This window comes from Peromyscus maniculatus, chromosome 7 (assembly GCF_049852395.1).
Source record: "Peromyscus maniculatus bairdii isolate BWxNUB_F1_BW_parent chromosome 7, HU_Pman_BW_mat_3.1, whole genome shotgun sequence".
Classification (NCBI taxonomy): Eukaryota; Metazoa; Chordata; class Mammalia; order Rodentia; family Cricetidae; genus Peromyscus; species Peromyscus maniculatus.
This window is the reverse complement of record NC_134858.1, coordinates 24,641,701-24,659,962: the sequence shown is the minus strand read 5'-3', so window position 1 is coordinate 24,659,962 and position 18,262 is coordinate 24,641,701. Positions and strand designations below refer to the sequence as shown.

Sequence of the window (18,262 nt, the reverse complement as noted above, 5' to 3'; positions counted from 1 at the left end):
CTACCTTGTCATTGAATATTTTTTTATTGGGAAAAAAAAAAAATGAACAAACCCCCTGTGCACATGACCCCAGGTGGACACAGCAAGCTTTCTCCTTTTGTCTTACATATCTTGACTCTGGATCAATGGCTTGTTCATTCATCAGTAGAGCCTTCATTAACTTGGTTCTGTTTCCTCGAGGGTCAAAATAAAATCAAACTCTTCTACAAAGGGAAAAGGGAGAATGGGGTGCTGTGTCGTCTCCTGCAGAGGGAGGTTAGTGAGGGCCCTGGAGTTAATGACGCACCACAAGTTCCTGGAGTGGGCCACTGTCCACTCTGGAATATCTTAGGGTACTGGGTATACGGCAGAGCCCTCCTCAAGGGTAACGGGCGGGTGGGGACGGGGACAACATTAACCCAGAGAGGTTTAATGCTGTCTCCACATTGAGATCTTACCTTGAGTCAAAGGCTGAACTGAAAGTCTCTGGCGAGTGAAGAGGGTCATGTTTTTTAAGGGGCCCCCGGTAGCTTTGTGGGCTTGGTGATAGGTTTTAAGTTCATCCAGGGAGATGAAACGCTTCATCATTCGAACAAACTGTACATCCACCTATTGGACAGCATTGTAGGGCACAGAAACATGTTCAGCCAGACTGTCTAATTTAAGGGATGGGTCTCACTGTGTTGCTTTGTCTAGTCTTGAATTCCTTAGCTGAATCAATTTCCTACTGAGTGGCTAAGAATATAGGCATTTGCTTCTGTGTCCACCCAGCATTTCCACTATTTGCAGGAGGTGCATGGTGTCAGGGCTGCCAGTGTGCTAGATCCCAGTACAGCAAAACTCCATCTAAGTGAGGGCTGGGCTTTGCTCCTTGACCTAACAGTACCCCATCCTCTTCCTTCCTTTGCCCATTCTCCCCTTAGGAAACAGGAAGCATAGTTATTACCATCGACCATTTAGGGTTGTCCTCTTTGCTGGATGGATCGTAATGGGGATTATTTTTTTCAAACTGTGTGTGGTCTGGATAAGCCTCTTTTACGATCTGAAAACAAATCCAAAATCTCCAATCATTTTAGCTCCCTGTCCAAGTTTTAATATGCATCACACTTTGACTTCTTACCCTTCCTTCATATTCTGACCCATCTCCCTTGCTATAGAGACAGTTGGTATGCAGATATCTGGAAATAAAAGATCGCCTAAGCAAACATAGTTAGGAAAGAACTCCTATTTTTACAAAGTTTCACAAGCATGTTCTAAAACTAAATGCTGAAAGTTACTGTTAGAAACACATGCTTTTATTTTCTCCCAACTGCACACATAGTGTTATCTTGAAACTCTCAGCAAAGAGGAGGTACCTGATAGAACCTCAGGTAGTGAGAAGGATTAGCAGGGCCTGAAATAAAGGTCTTCCTAGTCTAACCCTTATCATTCAGGTGGCGGTCAGGGCAGTTTTCCTCATTTTCTGTGACAGGGAGTTGGGGAGGGGGCATATTTTCGTTGTGACCTATTTAAACTGCAGGCTTTACATGAGTAAGTCCCGAAGGGAGGAATCCAAGCTAAATTATGTGCACCTAACCTTCATGAGTCCCACGATGCCTGGCTGTTTGCAGTTGCTATGGTAGAAGAAGGCTTCTTCCTCCAACTTCATGGCCCTGAGGAAGTTCCGAGCCTGTGTCAAAGGAGAAGAAACAAGGGTTGCCCTCCTACCAGCTGGGAAGAAATCAGTCTGTTTTGAGTAGATGTTTTTTTTCCCCCCTGTTTTGCGCTTTTCTCAAATTCATAAGAAAATCTGTCCCTTTATTCAGAGTCCTAGCCTTGTTCCAGGACATCAGCCAGAACCAAGCCAAGCCACTTGTAGACTGCATGCGGTCACAGTGATTATGATATTTCTGAAGACATTTTCAGGATAGAGTTCAGAGACAAGCAATGTCGGTTCAAAGTCCTCGCTGCTGAAGAGCACAGTGGAGAAGGCAGGTGTATATCCTAGCCTAGGTTCAGGGTCCTGCCCCTTGTCTCCATACCTGATAGTTGCGAACACCATCCCAACATGCTGTCTGCTTGGGCTGTGCTTTGAGATCCTCAATGCTGAACTAGGCAAGAGAAAATAAAGTCATTCAGTACATAGTCGCTGGCCAACTGATAAGCATCTATGGGAACAAAAAGTTCTCTCTTTAATCCTGAAAAGTGCTACAGGATAGAAAGAAGCTAGGTAGATTACCAGGAATTAGTTCCAGGGTGCCAATGATGTTGAATGAATATAAGTTGAGCCTCGGGTTTTACATTGTGGTCTTTGCTAATTAAGATGATTAGTTGAAAGGATAATCAGGATAATAAGACAGTCTGCTGGTCCCCTGTGTTTCACTTTTAAAGTATCATAATTCTCCAATATTTCTATTTTCCTCAAGCTAGTATTAAAAATCATCTTATATTCATTCCCTAATTATATGGGGACACTTGTCAGGGAGACATCCAGGGGCATGGCAAATAGTAGGAGAAAAATAAAACTAGTGCCAGGTATGGTGGCTCACCTATAATCCCAACACCACCAAAACTGGGGCAAGGAGGATCTTAAATTCAAGGGCAACCAGAGCCTCAAAAGTTAGGAGGCCAGCTTGGGCTCCATAGTAAGACCATCTTTAAAACACCTAACAACCGTAAAATCAAACTTCAGATGGACACTGGCAAGCTGAACCGTATGTCTGATTTTATAAATAAAGTTTTACCTGAACATAACCACACATTTTTTATGTGTTGTCTGTGGCCACTTTCTTTGTGAACAGGACAGAGCTACAACATGGGCTATAAAAACCCAGAAGCATCTCTGGCTCTTTTCAGAAAAAGTCTGCCAACCCTTGCTTAGCTAGGAAATCCACAAAACAGATACAGGTTGGGCATGCCTAATGCTAACACCTGAAATCAGAAATACTCTGGAATGTTCTAACATTCAAAAACTCTTATATTTTATTCCATCTCCAGAAACAAAAAACAAACAAACAAAAAAACTCTTATATTTTATTAAAGTATTTAGACTTGGGGGGGGCAGATAGGGATATGCAAAACCTAGAACACTTCTGGCCCCAAGAATTTTGGGTAAGGGCTATCTACCCTTAAGCTAATAATCATAAATGCTGAAATTTTTACTTATTTTTACCTTTTCCTTAGTCTTCAAAGATGAGAAGCTGATTCTGAATCAATCCTACGGTAAACCATATTCACCATTTTTTTTAGTCGTGGTTATGTGTATGAAGTGTGGAAGTATGTGTGGTCAGAGCACAGCTCTCAGGAGTTTGTTCTCTCCCTTCACTGGGTCCCAGGTCATCAGGCGAGCACTCTGACCCACGGCCCCATCTCGCCAACACGATGACGACACAGGATAGTCTCACCTTCACATCTACACCTTTCTCTAGCCGGCTTTCTGGCTCAGACTTCATCAGCCAGTAGTTGCTTAAATTCTTGCCACAGTTTTTCGAGGTTGAAGTCTTCTGAGGGCTGGCATTCTCTAGCTTAGCTGATGTATTTTCTGAGTTTTCAGTTTTAGGACGTTTTTCTGATAGCCCCTTCCTGTCTGCAATAGAAGCAAAAGAAAATGCTTGTCACTCTGCTGGGAAGCAATGTTCCATTGTGGAAAACAAGACAAAACAAAAAACAAAAAACTTGGTGTCATACCCGGACTCAAAACTTAGGCTCTGTAAACATTAGCTGTAGCACCACTGTCCCGTATAGAAGCAACTTCACCTTCTCTACAAAACCTGGACAAAAATGCCTGCCGCTCAGGGGCTCAACATAACCACTGAAACCATCAACTCACATCAACGGCAACTACCCGCGCTGGGCCCACACAAGATTGGCCCTGTCTACAGTCACTCACGAATGGGGGAGGAGCTCAAGGGTCCTATTCCTTAGTACTAAAACTATTGGCTACTGATAGGTTCTGGGAGAGGGGAGTCACTGTCTTGAATTATGTCAATTATGTAGCGACTGCTGAGCTTACCAGCCTCCACTAGACAGCTCCAAACCCATGCTTCATAAATGATTGTGCTTCACAAACCAAAATGGTTAAATGTGAATATGAGGTTTGTAGGCAAGAGCTAGTGTAGGATACGGTGTAAGTACAGTAGAGAGAGAGAGAGGAGAGTGGGGTAAAAGTGGTCCAAGGGCTAGATAGATGGCTGTGTAGATTCTATAAACGTCAGGTTCAATTCCCAGCACCCACATGGCTCACAACTCTTAACTCCAGTCCCAAGGGATCTGACACCCTCTTCTGGCCTCTGCCAGTACTGCATGAGTATGATGCACAGACATACATGCAGGAAGAAGATCCATACATATAAAATAAAAAATAAAACATTAAAAGCTTTTAAAGCTAATGGGCAGCGGTGGTGCACGCCTTTAATCTCTGCAGTTGGGAGGAAGAGGCAGGCAGATCTCTGAGTTTGAGACCAATCTGATCTACAAAGCAAGTACCAGCCTGGCTACACAGAGAAACCTTGTCCCAAAAAAACAAAATGTTATTTCTTTTTTAACTTTTAAAAAATGGTCCATTTAAATTCTGTATATTTGTGAAATTGTCAAAGAAATTTAATTAATAAAAAAAGAATACTCTGTTACAGAATACCTTCTAGAGCAATTACTCAATGGAGTAGATTCCTTGTGTGGTTCAAGAATACCAACAGTAATAATCAGTGAGTGTGCTCCACCCCAATTCTGTGCCTTTAATCAGGCTATACTTCCCAATGAGGAAATGAAGCACTTACTTGAAACTGTTTCAATGATTATTTGATAATACAAAGGACTTAGGAAATATCTCATTACTGTGGTGGTATTCTAATTGTACTGAAATGTGATTTTGAATGTATGTTAATAAATAAAGTTACCCGGGGGTCAGAGCTATTAGAGCCATAGCAAGAGTGTGGCGGTGGTGGCACACGCCTTTAATCCCATAGATCTCTGTGTGTTCAGGGATACAGCCAGCATTGGAGACATATGCCTTTAAGACCTAGAGGGCTGTACATACAGGCAGTGACGAGGCAGTCACATGTTTGGGTTTACAACCAATGAGAAGGCAGAATGACTTTGAACCGACTGACACACAAGGAAATAGCTCTCTTTCGGGAAGCTGGGACACAGCAGGAAGAAGGGTGAGATTTTAGCTCTGAGCTCTGACCTCTTGGCTTTCTCTTTTACATTGTTTCTGTGTTTCTTATTTAATAAGACTGTTGGTTACATCTACATCTGGCGCCCCACGTGACAAGAATCCATTAAAAACCGCTTGGCTTGGCGGCAGGTCTGCTTTCCCCGCAAGGGCAGCAGGCGGCGGTTGGCTTCCTAGTCCGAGCGGCGGCTTCCTAGCCCGGGTCTAGGTCTGCTTGACCTCAGACTGGACTGTGAGCTGCTTGCTTAAAGCCGGTGTTACAAACAACTCAGACCTGCCCTGCCGAACAGGGCCCTGCCTGTAAAGCCAACGCACGTGGTCGGAGCTTAAGGAAGCCAGACCCAAGCCTTGACTCAGCACAAGAGGGAACACGTGGCTGGATTTAAGCTTTAGCCGGCTACGCTTTCTTGTGCGCGCTCGCGCTCTCTCTCTCTCTCTCTCTCTCTCTCTCTCTCTCTCTCTCTCTCTCGCTCTCTCTCTCTGTCTGTCTGTCTGGATTTACACCTTGGACACTAGGTGGCTGTTTTGGAAATCCCCTCGGATTTCTACTGTTCTACACAGATTTGGTAAGTCATAACATATCAGATATTTTAAAGGAAACTATCTAAAAGAGAATTTTTTTCCACATTTAAAAAAATGGGTTTTATGTGTACATTGGAAGAAAATTGGGTTTTGTTCGAAATTTTAGGCAGTCTGACAATGGAACAACTATATGAGAAGATTAGTATTGGTGGAATTATGCAGTTTATCACTATGCTAATCCTCATTTTAATATTTAAAAAGATAGTCAATTTAAGTGCCAGGATAACAGCTTTAGAAAACCTTGTTAAACCTGTAAAAATTCAGACAGAAGAAATTAACAGCGAAGTTGTTTCAAGTCTGGATCATAAGGTTATAGAAAGAAAGCCTGTTTTCACACAGTCACCCTTAATTTATCCTGTAACCGTACAGCAGATGCCTGATCAAATGGCTACACAAAATATTTGGGCTCCAATTGAAATGTTGGATTTAAAAAGGTTTAAGGAGGCAATAGTATCTTATGGCATGCATTCCCCATATGTAAAGCAAATGTTAAACTCTTGGTCAACATATAATAGGATTGTACCACAGGACTGGCGGGACCTTGCACAAGGTGTTCTGGAACCCAGCCAGAGACTTCAATTTCTGACCTGGTTTAAGGAGGAGGCTAAAAACAGAAAAACAATGGAGGGATAAAGGAATACAAGTTTGCCAGGATCAGCTTATTGGAGAAGGCCAATATGCTTCAGTACAAACACAATGTTTATATGATGTCCAAACCCTAATTTTATGTTGAACGGCAGCCTTGAATGCATGGGACGGAGTTGAGGAACCAGGAAAAAAATCTGAGTCATTTACAAAGGTGATGCAAGGCCCAAAAGAGTCTTTTACAGATTTTTTTTTTTTTTACAAAGACTGGCTTCAGCAGTAAAGAGAATGGTCTCGGATTCAGAAGCTAGTAAGGCAATAATTGAATCTTTGGCCTTTGAGAATGCGAATGCAGCATGCAAAAGAATAATCAGGTCATTAAGGGCAAGATCTGCACCTTTGGAAGATTGGATTAGAGATACAGTTAATGTTGAAGCTGATGAGCATGATGCTATGTGGGTAGGAGAAGCAATTTCAAAAGGTTTGAGAAATGTTAGATGTTTTGGATGTGGAAAGCAAGGACATTTGAAAAGGGACTGTAGACAGGTCATTCCTAGAAACAATGTTTCTTCAAGGAACAATGGCAACAGAATGCCCCTTCTGGAGTATGCAGAAGGTGTGGTAAGGGAAAACACTGGACCAACAAATGTAGATCAACAAAGGACAGACAGGGTAATCCTTCACCTCAGTCTTCGGGAAACTCCCAGAGGGGCCTCATGCAGGCCCCCGTTGCAAATCCAGTTCAAACCTTTCCTGCAGCCATAGAGGAAATCCTTGCTCTGAGCAATTAAATAACCAAATGCCTATTGGAATAAATCATGCTGGTCAGGATGATAAAACAGAGAGAATAAAAAATTCAGGAGAAAACATAAAGAAAATTTTTGGCAAATTTCTATTAATGAACAAAGACCAAAATTAATGATAAAAATAAATGGTGTTTTGTTGTCTGGTCTGGTAGACACAGGTGCGGATGTTACCATAATTGCACCAGAATTTTGGCATCCTACTTGGCCTCTTCAGGAGGTAAACGTTCAACTGTTAGGAATTGGGACATTATCTCAGGTGAAACAGAGTGCAAGATGGCTCGAATGTATAGGTCCAGAAGGACAGAGAGGAAAATTAAAACCATATGTGGCTAACATAGCTATGAACCTGTGGGGTCGAGATTTGTTGCAACAATGGAATACTCAGATTAACATCCCTCCAATCTCAGAAACAAATCATAAACTATAACATGTTTCTGAGAGAAATATTAGAAGATATTGTTCTAATGAGTGGTCACCAGCCATCCATATTATACAAGAACAGGGCACAATAACTGATGATCTTCCAAAGACACCAACAGCTCTAACTTTAAAATGGTTAACAGATAAGCCTGTATGGGTCCAACAATGGCCTTTAACAACAGAGAAACTCCAGGCTTTAGAAGAGCTGGTAGAAGAACAGTTAAATGCTCAGCATATTGAAGAATCAACCAGCCCTTGGAATTCTCCTGTATTTGCTATTAAAAAGAAATCTGGTAAATGGAGAATGGTAACAGACCTTAGAGCAATTAACAAAGTAATTCAGCCAATGGGCTCTCTACAATCTGGGATGCCTTTGCCTACTCTGTTACCAAAAGGATGGCCTCTCATAGTTATTGATTTAAAAGACTGTTTCTTTTCAATACCCTTACAAGAAAAAGACAGAGAAAGATTTGCTTTTACAGTGCCTACTTATAATAATTCTCAACCGGTTAAAAGATTTCAATGGGCCGGGCAGTGGTGGCGCGTGCCTTTAATCCCAGCACTCGGGAGGCAGAGCCAGGTGAATCTTTGTGAGTTCGAGGCCAACCTGGGCTACCAAGTGAGCTCCAGGAAAGGCGCAAAGCTACACAGAGAAACCCTGTCTTGAAAAACCAAAAAAAAAAAAAAAAAAAAAAAGATTTCAATGGACGGTCCTCCCACAGGGAATGTTGAATAGCCCAACTTTGTGCCAATATTTTGTACAACAGCCATTGGAAGTGATACGTAAAAAATTTCCTAAATCTATAATTTATCATTATATGGATGATATTTTACTAGCTGACTCAAATGCAGATACTTTAGAAAGAATGTTTGAAAAAGTAAAGAAAATTTTGCCTTGCTGGGGATTACAAATTGCTCCTGAAAAGATACAAAGAGGAGATTCTATTAATTATTGAGGATATAAAATAGAGCTACAAAAAATTAGACCCCAAAAGGTGCAAATTAGGAGAGATAGACTACAGACTCTTAATGACTTTCAAAGATTATTTGGAGATATTTCTCATCTACGAACTATTGTTGGGGTAAAAAATGATGAACTGACTAATTTGTTCAAAACCTTAGAAGGTGACAAGGACTTAAATAGTCCAAGAGAATTATCACCTGAAGCTGAGAAAGAATTGGCCTTGGTAGAAAAGTAAGTGCATGAAGGGCACGTGGATCGTAATGATCCAAAGCTGGATTGCATTTTTGTTATTTTACCTTCTAGGCGTTCTCCTACTGGAATATTAATGCAGAGGGAAGATATTATTTTGGAATGGATATTTTACCAAATAAACCAAGTAAAAAATTAAAAACTTATGTGGAAAAAATCTCTGACTTGATTTGCAAAGGAAAATTGAGACTTCGTCAGTTAGCAGGAATAGACCCAGCAGAAATTGTCGTACCATTAACTAAGGAGGACATTGAAAAATTATGGACAGAAAGTGAACCTTGGCAAAGAGCTTGCAGTAATTTTTTTGGGAGAAATTAACAGCAAATATCCCAAAAACAATAGAATTGATCTTATAAAGAGAGCTGATTGGATCTTGCCTCGAATTGTACAGGAAAAACCCATATCTGGAGTTCGTACATTTTATACAGATGCCAACAAAGAAGGAAAGGCAGGTTACAAATCAGAAAATTTAAGTAAAGTGGTTCAAAGTCCGTATAATTCAGTTCAAAAATCAGAATTGTATGCTATTCTGTTGGTATTAATGGATTTTTCAGAACCTCTCAACATAGTAACTGACTCTCAGTATGCTGAAAGAGTGGTATTACATATTGAGACTGCAGAATTTATCCCTGATGCTTCAGAATTAACTTCACTATTTATTCAATTACAAGATACAATCAGGAAAAGGAATCGTCCTTTATATATAACTCACATTCGATCCCATACTGGTCTGCCAGGCCCTCTAGCACAAGGCAATGATGAGATTGATAAATTATTGATAGGAAATGTGCTGGAGGCCTCAGAATTTCATAAAAAACATCATGTCAATAGTAAAGGCTTAAAAGAGGATTTTTCTATAACTTGGCAACAAGCCAAAGAAATAGTAAAGAAATGTCCTACGTGTTCCTTCTACAATCAAACGCCATTACCAGCAGGATGTAACCCAAAGGGTACTCAGAGAAATGAAATCTGGCAGATGGACATGCTTCACTTTGCAGAATTTGGAAAATTGAAATATGTACACCACACTATCGATACTTATTCAGGATTTCAATGGGCAACTGCTTTGAGTTCTGAAAAAGCTGATTCTGTAATCACTCATTTGCTAGAAGTTATGGCCATCATGGGTATACCTGCACAAATCAAAGTGACAATGCTCCATCATATGTCTCTGTTAAAATGAAACAGTTTTTTGCTTATTACAATATAAAGCATATTACAGGCATACCACATAATCCTACAGGTCAAGCAGTTATAGAAAGATCAAACAGAACTCTAAAGGATATGCTAAATAAACAGAAAGGGGTAACAAAAACCCCCAGAAATAGAGTGCATAATGCTCTTCTAACTTTGAATTTTCTGAATGCCAATGAGAAAGGAACAACAGCTGCAGAGAGACATTGGATAATAGAAAAAACTACAGAATTAAATCAGCCTATATACTTTAAGGATGTGCTGACCTCAGAATGGAAACCAGGGTATGTATTACATTGGGGACGAGGTTTTGCTTTTGTTTCTACAGGAGAAGATAAGCTGTGGGTACCATCAAAATTGATAAAGGTTCAATTTGAACAAGAGAGACCTCTTAATTAGAGGAGATGATAGTTCATCAACCAGCATGAACATCCAATTTAAACTAACTTGTATCAATAACACATGCCTTTTCATTTAATCAGATAATAACTTGCCAAAAAGGAACATCCCCAAAATTAGTCTTGGGGAAAGGTTTTTGTTTTTGTCTTTTAGGAGAATGAAGGTTAAGGAATCTGAAGAACACTGGACAAATGAGACAACTGAAGAAAAGGGACAAATCATGTATTCCAAGAAACAGAGTGAAACGGTGTATGGGTATATATTATCTAAAAAATTGTTATGTCTTCCTAAATGTTTGTTTCTGCTTTTCTCTAAAGATTTAATACTATTGGTTTTCTAATAGTCCCAGTTCAATTAAAATTTAAAGCTGACTTTGGAGTTGGAGAATGGCTCTCTCCTTCTTTAAACTCAAGCATGTTGTTAAAATGAAAATGCAAACTGCCTGTATCATGCCAGAATAAAAGAGCCATCTTCTGATATGGGACAGGACAAAAGCCAAATTAATTAAGGGACTATTCTATTACTAATCTCAACTCTTTGATTCTATTCTGATTCTTTAAACTCTTCTTAAAGGATGAATTTTATATCAAAATTTATAAGATTAATATATATAGAGAGATATTTATACATTTTAAACCTTGTTAAGATATGAATGGTCATATAGAGTACTAACTAATTCTAGAAAAAAAAAAAGGCTTCAATTACCTGCATATATATGTCTTTGTGTTCGAGTCTCTTATCAGTTTTCTGCAGGAAATCACAGCCAGGCCTAACATCAACTGAAGTCTCCAGAAAGAAGATGGGGCCCCACAACAACAATTCCATGTGGAAAATAATAATATCATTAAGCTGACAAACATCATCCACAGATCAACTTTGAACTACAAGGTGCTCAGAGCAATTTTGAGATGACTAGCTGAGATGATCCAGTCTCAAAGACTACTTGAATAAGGACTTGAGATAAACCCTGAACTTTGGCATTATACACAGACTGGATAATGAAGGATATAGTTACCTTTCCTAGAATTTGACAATTAACCTAAAATTTTTCTTTCAGGATAAAGAAAACTTCGCCCATACCCAGCAGGAAGCAATTTTAAGAATACGACTCCCACATTCCCAAAGAGGTGGTGTGGGGCAGGTGGTTTTTTGGTCTTTTTAATGGGTTTTGGTTCTGGGATAATTTTCAATGTTTAGGGGGGTTGGTTACAAGTTGTTGTCAAGGGTTAGGAAAAAGGCTAAGCAAAGGAGATTAGATTTAAGGTTCTTGTTAAGAAAGAAAGAGAGAGAGAGAGAGAGAGAGAGAGAGAGAGAGAGAGAGAGAGAGAGAGAGAGAAAGAAAGAAAGAAAGAATGAAAGAAAAGAGAAAGACAATTACTAGTTTTAAATACTTTACATTGGATTGGATTGTTTTATATTGTATACAAATTTGAAATTGATATTGTTAGAAAATGCTATATGTATATTTCTAATTGTATTTATACCATTCATTTAACAATGTAATGCAATTTTCTGATCCTTGAATGTTATTATTACCAACTATTAGGATATAAAGAAATGAAAGTTAGTAATTAGACATTACAATAGAATTTGTAGTCATATTAGATATGTTTTAAAAATTGAGCAGAGATGTTTTAGACAGGTCATCTTCAAACCCTTCAGAGATCTACAGAATATGGCATTTAAAATATTTTAATAACTTAGAAAATTTTTCTTTTTTGAGACATGTCGGCTCCTGGCAGTACCAATCTAATTTAGAGAAAATATGGGCATTGAAGAAAACTGCATATGGAGTCAACTTTCATTGTGGCAAAAGTTAGCCACTGGACAACAAAGTATCCTTGAATCAACAGGACAAAATGGACAGACAGAACACAAAACAAAGCATACTGATTCTTGCCAAAACAAGTGTGGTTATGGCCCCATCCCTGAAGTGGCCTTCGCAATCCGGAAAAGGTACAGTGCCCTTTTCTTCGAAGGCAGCTTAACAGGCAGAGGGCCGATGGCTTCTGTTGTGCAATGGAACAGCAGCTGAAAGCTCACACCTCTTGATAGTAGACTGGCATTTAATGGAGGGATGTGGAGAAGAAGGGGATATTTAGATGAAACCATATATACACAGCCAAGAAGAATGGACAGCTGAATTAAAAAACTGTCAACAATTTCCAGAATTTAAAATCCTGAATCATGATAGGACACGAGTGGAATTCAGGTGTTTCTGGTACATGGACTGCTCTCACCCAATGTGAGGTTGAACTGTTGACCTTGTGTACATCCTACTTCACAAATGAGTCTGTCAGATACACTAAGCCTATAGGCTGAAGATGATGCCCCAACACTACGGAGAAACGTCAGGTGACTGCCCAGGCAGCTGGCTGTTTCTGTCAACTCACAAATTTTTTGGAAGTTGCTTGCATGCACTTCCTGTTTTTATTTTTGTTAGCTAATATTATTTCCTTCTTGGGTCTCTGAGGGAGTTGAAGATTAGTTAGTTATGGTTGAAGATTAGTTATAGTTGAAAATTAATTAGGATAGAAAGTGCATTAGATACATCTTGGATTTACCAAAATAGGATAGATAATGGAATTATTTTCTCTGATTTGTCAAATACCTGTTTAGGTATTCATTACTTTTATATATTGTATATAGTTATTGTACTTTTGTATATAGTTTTTCTTTTGTTAGTTATAACCTTTTGCTTTTTTTTTCTTTTTATTAAAATAGAAAAGGGGAAATGTGGTGGTATTCTAATTGTACTGAAATGTGATTTTGATTGTATGTTAATAAATAAAGTTACCTGGGGGTCAGAGCTATTAGAGCCATAGCAAGAGTGTGGCGGTGGTGGCACACGCCTTTAATCCCATAGATCTCTGTGTGTTCAGGGATACAGCCAGCATTGGAGACATATGCCTTTAAGACCTAGAGGGCTGTACATACAGGCAGTGACGAGGCAGTCACATGTTTGGGTTTACAACCAATGAGAAGGCAGAATGACTTTGAACCGACTGACACACAAGGAAATAGCTCTCTTTCGGGAAGCTGGGACACAGCAGGAGGAAGGGTGAGATTTTAGCTCTGAGCTCTGACCTCTTGGCTTTCTCTTTTACATTGTTTCTGTGTTTCTTATTTAATAAGACTGTTGGTTACATCTACACATTACCATGAATGTCCAGTAAATATTAGCCATTATCATCATCTCATACATTTTTCGTGCTTCATGCATGCCTTTCTGAATCTTAAAGATGTCAAGAGTTTATTTATTCAGGACCATGTAGACATGGTAAAGACTAGATTTTCCCCCCTCTAATGGTGGGGAAGGAACCCAGGGCTTTACCTATGCTAGACCAGCAACCTATCACTAAGCTATATCTCCATCCCCTTTTTGTTTTGTTTTATTTTTATTTTGAGACACAGTCTCACTAAATTTCCCAGGCTGGCCTTCAGCTCACTCTGTGGTCTAGATGAGCCGAGAATGAACCAACCGACCTCCTGATTAGCTTGGATTATAGCTCTTCAGAATCAGCCCCAGTTTCCCCACCTGCCAACTTCTCAAGATTCAACTTGTGGCTTCAAACATGCTAGCTGGTGCTGTGCCACTGAGCTACATCTTCAGCCCTGAAATCTGGCTTTTCCTCAGTGAATAAAAGAAAATGTGCTTGAGACACAGCAATCACTCGACACATCAGGCCCCAACCCTACTCTGGTACAGCCTCTGAGGTGTTCTACCCACCTGAACAATGTGCTGCAGCATATCACAATCCAGCCAGGCAGAAGGAAGCCCTGAATCGAATCACTTGAGTCTGTCTGAACCTACAGTTAACTTACTCTACTACCTCAGAATCTAGTTTGCTACCACATCAGTCTTCATTCAATATCTTTATGGGTGTCTGATGCTCTGAACTTAGCTTATCTTAGCACAATTTCCCAGCTATCCTTCAGATCAGGTATTCTCATAGATTAGTGCCTTGTCTGGTCATCATCAGAGGGGCTTCTGCTGGAGGCAGATGGGAGCTGGTGCACAGACCCACAGCCAGACATTATGCAGAGTCTAAACTGGAGGTCTCCATAGGGTTCCTCCCCTTGGAGCTCAGGGAACCCCAAAGAAGAGAGGGTGGAAAGACTGTAGGAGTCAGAGGGGATGGAGGACACCAGGAGAACATGGCCCACTGTCTCAACCAGGCAGGGCTCACCTGGGCTCACAGATTGAAGCAGCAAGCACAAGGGCCCGCATGGTTCTGCACTAGATCCTCTGCATGTATGTTGTGGCTGCTACCTTAGTATTTTTGTGGGATTCCTAACTGTGGGAGCAGGTGTGTCTTTGACTCTTGTTGGCTCTTGGGATATAGTCCTGTTGGGTTGCCTTGTCTAGCCTCAGTGTGAAGGCTTTTTGCCTTGTCTTACTGTATTTTGTTTTTCCGTGTTTGGTGGATACCTCTTGGAGGCCTGCTCTTTTCTGAAGGGAAGCAGAGGGGGAGTGGATGGGGAGGGAGGGGGGAGCTGGGAGGAGCAGAGGAGGGGGCTGTGGTCAGGATATATCTTATGACAGAATAATCTATTTTCAAATAAAAAAAAATAGGTGTAAGTGGAAGTTTCTGTCCCGCCACCAACTCCCAAATACCCAGCAGCCACTTCCCAGATAACTGACTCAGAGGCTTATATTACTTATAAATGCTCAGCCGATAGCTCAGGCTTATTACTAACTAGCTCTTACACTTAACCTATAATTCTTATCTATGTTTAGTCACATGGCTGATAGCTTACCAGTACCCTGGCATCTTGTTCCTTGAGGCGACTGGATCTCATCTCTCCTGACTCCCCCCTTCTCCCTGTATCTCTGTATGGCTTTCCTGCCCATCCATATTCTGCCTGGCTATAGGCCAAAACAACTTAACTTATCAACCAATGAGAGCAACAAATATTCACAGCATATAGGAAGACCATCCCACAGCAATCAGGCATGCTATGCTAAATAACCACAATGTATTGTGATCAAGCTGAAATTCTTAACAGAGGTTCATTTTTTTTTTTTTTTTACCTTCCACTGCTCAATTTCTGTTCTTTATTCATAGCATACATTCATTTTTTGTGAATGAAAAAAAAAAACCCAAAAAACATGTTTTCTGAGTTCTAGGATTTTGCTAGTGGAAAGCCCTCATGTTCTTTTAAGGCTGGGCTCAAATTCTGCTTCCTTCTCCAGGCCTTCTCTGTCTTCCCACCCCTTCCATACCTCCAGCAAATCTGTCTTAAGGACCTTTCACTCATATATGTTTGCATTTTTCCTTGGAAAAGGTACTGTATCTTCTTTGTTTTCACTTTAAAGTCAATTGCCTTTTTCTATTAAATTTTAACGGACATAGAAAACAAAAACTGTACATATTTAATAGGCACCAACATGGTTTTCCCACACATGTATACATTGTTGAATACATCATTCAGTTTGAATATACTTCCTGAAGCATCTACTTAATTTATTTTGAGATAGAGTCTCAGAACTCCATAGCCCAGGCTGGCCTCCAATTTGCAGAAATCCTCCTGCCTTAGCTTCCCAAGTGTTGGGATTACAGGGAGGAACCATCACAGATGATTTCTGTTTGGTTGGTTTGGAGACAGGGGTCTCATGCTGTAGCCCAGGCCGGCCTAGAACAGGCAGGTATCTTAATGACAGGCATGAGCTGTCACATTTGGCTCTACTGTTTACCGTGATAGCATTTACAAGTCTGTGCTCCTGCTTTTCTGAAATGTACAGTGCACTGTCATCCACAACAGGAAACACAGCAAGCTGGCTACAGTAACCCGCATTGAACCCACAACCTGGGATTCTTACAACACACAAAAGCATCTCAAGGCCAGGGAGAATGATGCCAAGTTGGAGTTTAAAAGATTTTAAGCTGGGCATGTTGGCTCATGGCTGCAATCCCTGAACTTTATAGAGCCTGAAGCAGGAGACTTGCTACAAGTTCAAGGCCAGACTAGGCAATAGAGGCCTGTCTCAAAACAGGAAAGGGGTTTAACATAAAAGTAAGCACATGCATTAAGAGACAGCTGCTAGTGTGGCAGTAAAGCATTTACTGACAAGCCAGATGACCTGACTTCCATCCCCTAGGGCCCATCTGATGCGGGAACCAACTTCCAGGCACCAGCACATTGGCCACGGCACACGTAGATAAGGTACAAGATAAGTACTTTGGGAAAGCCCTAGCCAACAGGGCTTGTCAGCACAGCTACATTAAGTGTCTTAGCAATAAATATACATAAGATTTTGGTAGCCTTGCCAGGTAGTGGTGGCGCACGCCTTTAATCCCAGCACTGGGGAGGCAGAGCCAGGCGGATCTCTGTGAGTTGGAGCTCAGCCTGGTCTACAGAGTGAGATCCAGGACAGGCACCAAAACTACACAGAGAAACCCTGTCTCGAGGAAAAAAAAAGGTTTTGGTAGCCTCTGAAAGACATTGTTCAGAAATTTAAGATTAAGTAAAACTGTTTTGGACAATTTATCAAACCTATAACAAAAGCACTTGGGAATAGGGGCAAAAGGATCAGGAATCCAGGTCACTCTCAATTACTTAGCAATTCCAAATTAAGGCTGGTAAGATTAAAAACCTCAGAAAACTGTGTGCGGTGGGGGTTAGGGGGGTGAAGGGTGGGGTGGGGTGGGGTCTCCTGTAGCCCAGGCTGGCTTCAAACGCTATATGTAGTCAAGAAATATCTTGAACCGATCTTCCCTTTACTTTCAGCTTTTTTACATTTCACATGAAACCATGCAGGACTTTCTCTGCCTGGCTTATTTCACTCAAAGCAACGATCCAAGGGCTGCTTAGGTGGCAAAGGCAATTTTTTTTTTTTTTTTTTAAACAAAGACTGATGACCTGAATTCAATCCCTGCGATTCACAAAGTGGAAAAGGGGGACTGATTCCTGCAGGTTATCCTCTGAATAAATTGTGTGATTGTGTGTGTGTGTGTGTTTGTGTGTGTGCGCGCGCACGCATGCACGCACTTCACACACACCTTGAAAAAGTAAATAAATGTACTTTTAAAAATATAGTGTTTCCACCCATGCTAGAAAGAATACACACACACACACACACACACACACACACACACACACACACACACACACACACACACACTTTTTGGAGATCCTGCGCATGTAGTACTGGCGTGGTACTCACTCCTATGTAACCAGGCTGGTCTTGAACTCAAGGCAATCCTCCGGCCTCAACCTCCCACGTGCGTGGGCCACCACAGCCCCGTACGTGTATGTACTGCAAATATTCTTAGTGCTTAATAGTTGTTTTCTGAATGGACAAACAAGTGGTAAGGACTTCAAGTGGGAGTTTGGCAGAAAGAGTCAAGATGACAGTTAAGTAAGAGCCTTGAAGGTTTCCCTCCCAAACCAGGGAGTGGAAAAAACGAGCAATGAACGCCTTACAGACGAGTTCTTCACCTGCTGCCTTTTGCAGCCTAGGTGCAGCTCACCTGGGCCAGGTGCCCCAGTCAGCCTCTTCCGGGGTCTTGGCATGTTCGCTCTGCAGGAGGCTGAAGATAACCGGACATGCAAGAAGCAACTCTTGTCTTCCAAAACCTGCACGGTGCAAGATGGAGGCAAGGAAGCCTAAAGGGCCCGAGACTTGTGAAGAAAAGTCATGATTAAGCCATTCTAAACCTCCCCTCCGTTATCTGCGCCCTTTCCATCTCGCATAATCTGCCCCTGAACACTCTTTAGTCCCTTATTCCGTTCTTCCCGCCACCATTCTCTCAACACACCAGCCAGACCTTTGATAAACACCGCCAGGCGGATCTCCAAAATGCCTCGAGAAGACTAGCGCGCCCCCGCCGACTTTGCATAAGACGCGTCTCAGCGGCGCCGCCCAGAGAATCTCTGGGAACTGTAGTCCCACTACCCCAGTAGTCCTTCTTGAGCTCGAGCTTCAAG

At 41.1% G+C, this 18,262-nt stretch overlaps 1 protein-coding gene across 3 annotated transcripts; it reads right to left on the bottom strand.

Annotated features, from left to right (window-relative positions):
* Positions 1 to 5: 5 nt before the first annotated feature.
* Thyn1 (thymocyte nuclear protein 1) lies at positions 6 to 18,209 on the bottom strand. Of its 3 annotated transcripts, none has more exons than XM_042280592.2 (8): positions 18,103 to 18,209; positions 17,806 to 17,911; positions 3,363 to 3,544; positions 2,001 to 2,069; positions 1,556 to 1,648; positions 926 to 1,021; positions 438 to 588; positions 6 to 243 (listed from the first exon to the last, which is right to left on the bottom strand). In XM_042280592.2, the coding sequence occupies exons 1-8, from the start codon at positions 18,172 to 18,174 to the stop codon at positions 194 to 196; spliced, it is 819 nt and encodes a 272-aa protein (XP_042136526.1). In that variant the 5' UTR covers positions 18,175 to 18,209; the 3' UTR covers positions 6 to 193. The 3 variants fall into 3 exon arrangements, with proteins under 3 accessions (XP_042136526.1, XP_042136524.1, XP_042136525.1); XM_042280590.2 differs by having other exon boundaries at positions 18,094 to 18,116; XM_042280591.1 differs by having other exon boundaries at positions 6 to 203; positions 18,094 to 18,112.
* Positions 18,210 to 18,262: the final 53 nt, after the last annotated feature.

What these genes read in the sequence shown, in the direction of transcription:
- Thyn1 (XM_042280592.2), bottom strand. Translation starts at nt 18,174, where the DNA reads ATGCAAAGTCGGCGGGGGCGCGCTAGTCTTCTCGAGGCATTTTGGAGA. An exon ending in GACTGGGGCACCTGGCCCAG is followed by an intron (nt 3,545 to 17,805) that starts GTGAGCTGCACC and finishes CTTCTATTGCAG; the next exon opens with ACAGGAAGGGGCTATCAGAA. An exon ending in GCATCGTGGGACTCATGAAG is followed by an intron (nt 1,022 to 1,555) that starts GTTAGGTGCACA and finishes ATTTGTTTTCAG; the next exon opens with ATCGTAAAAGAGGCTTATCC.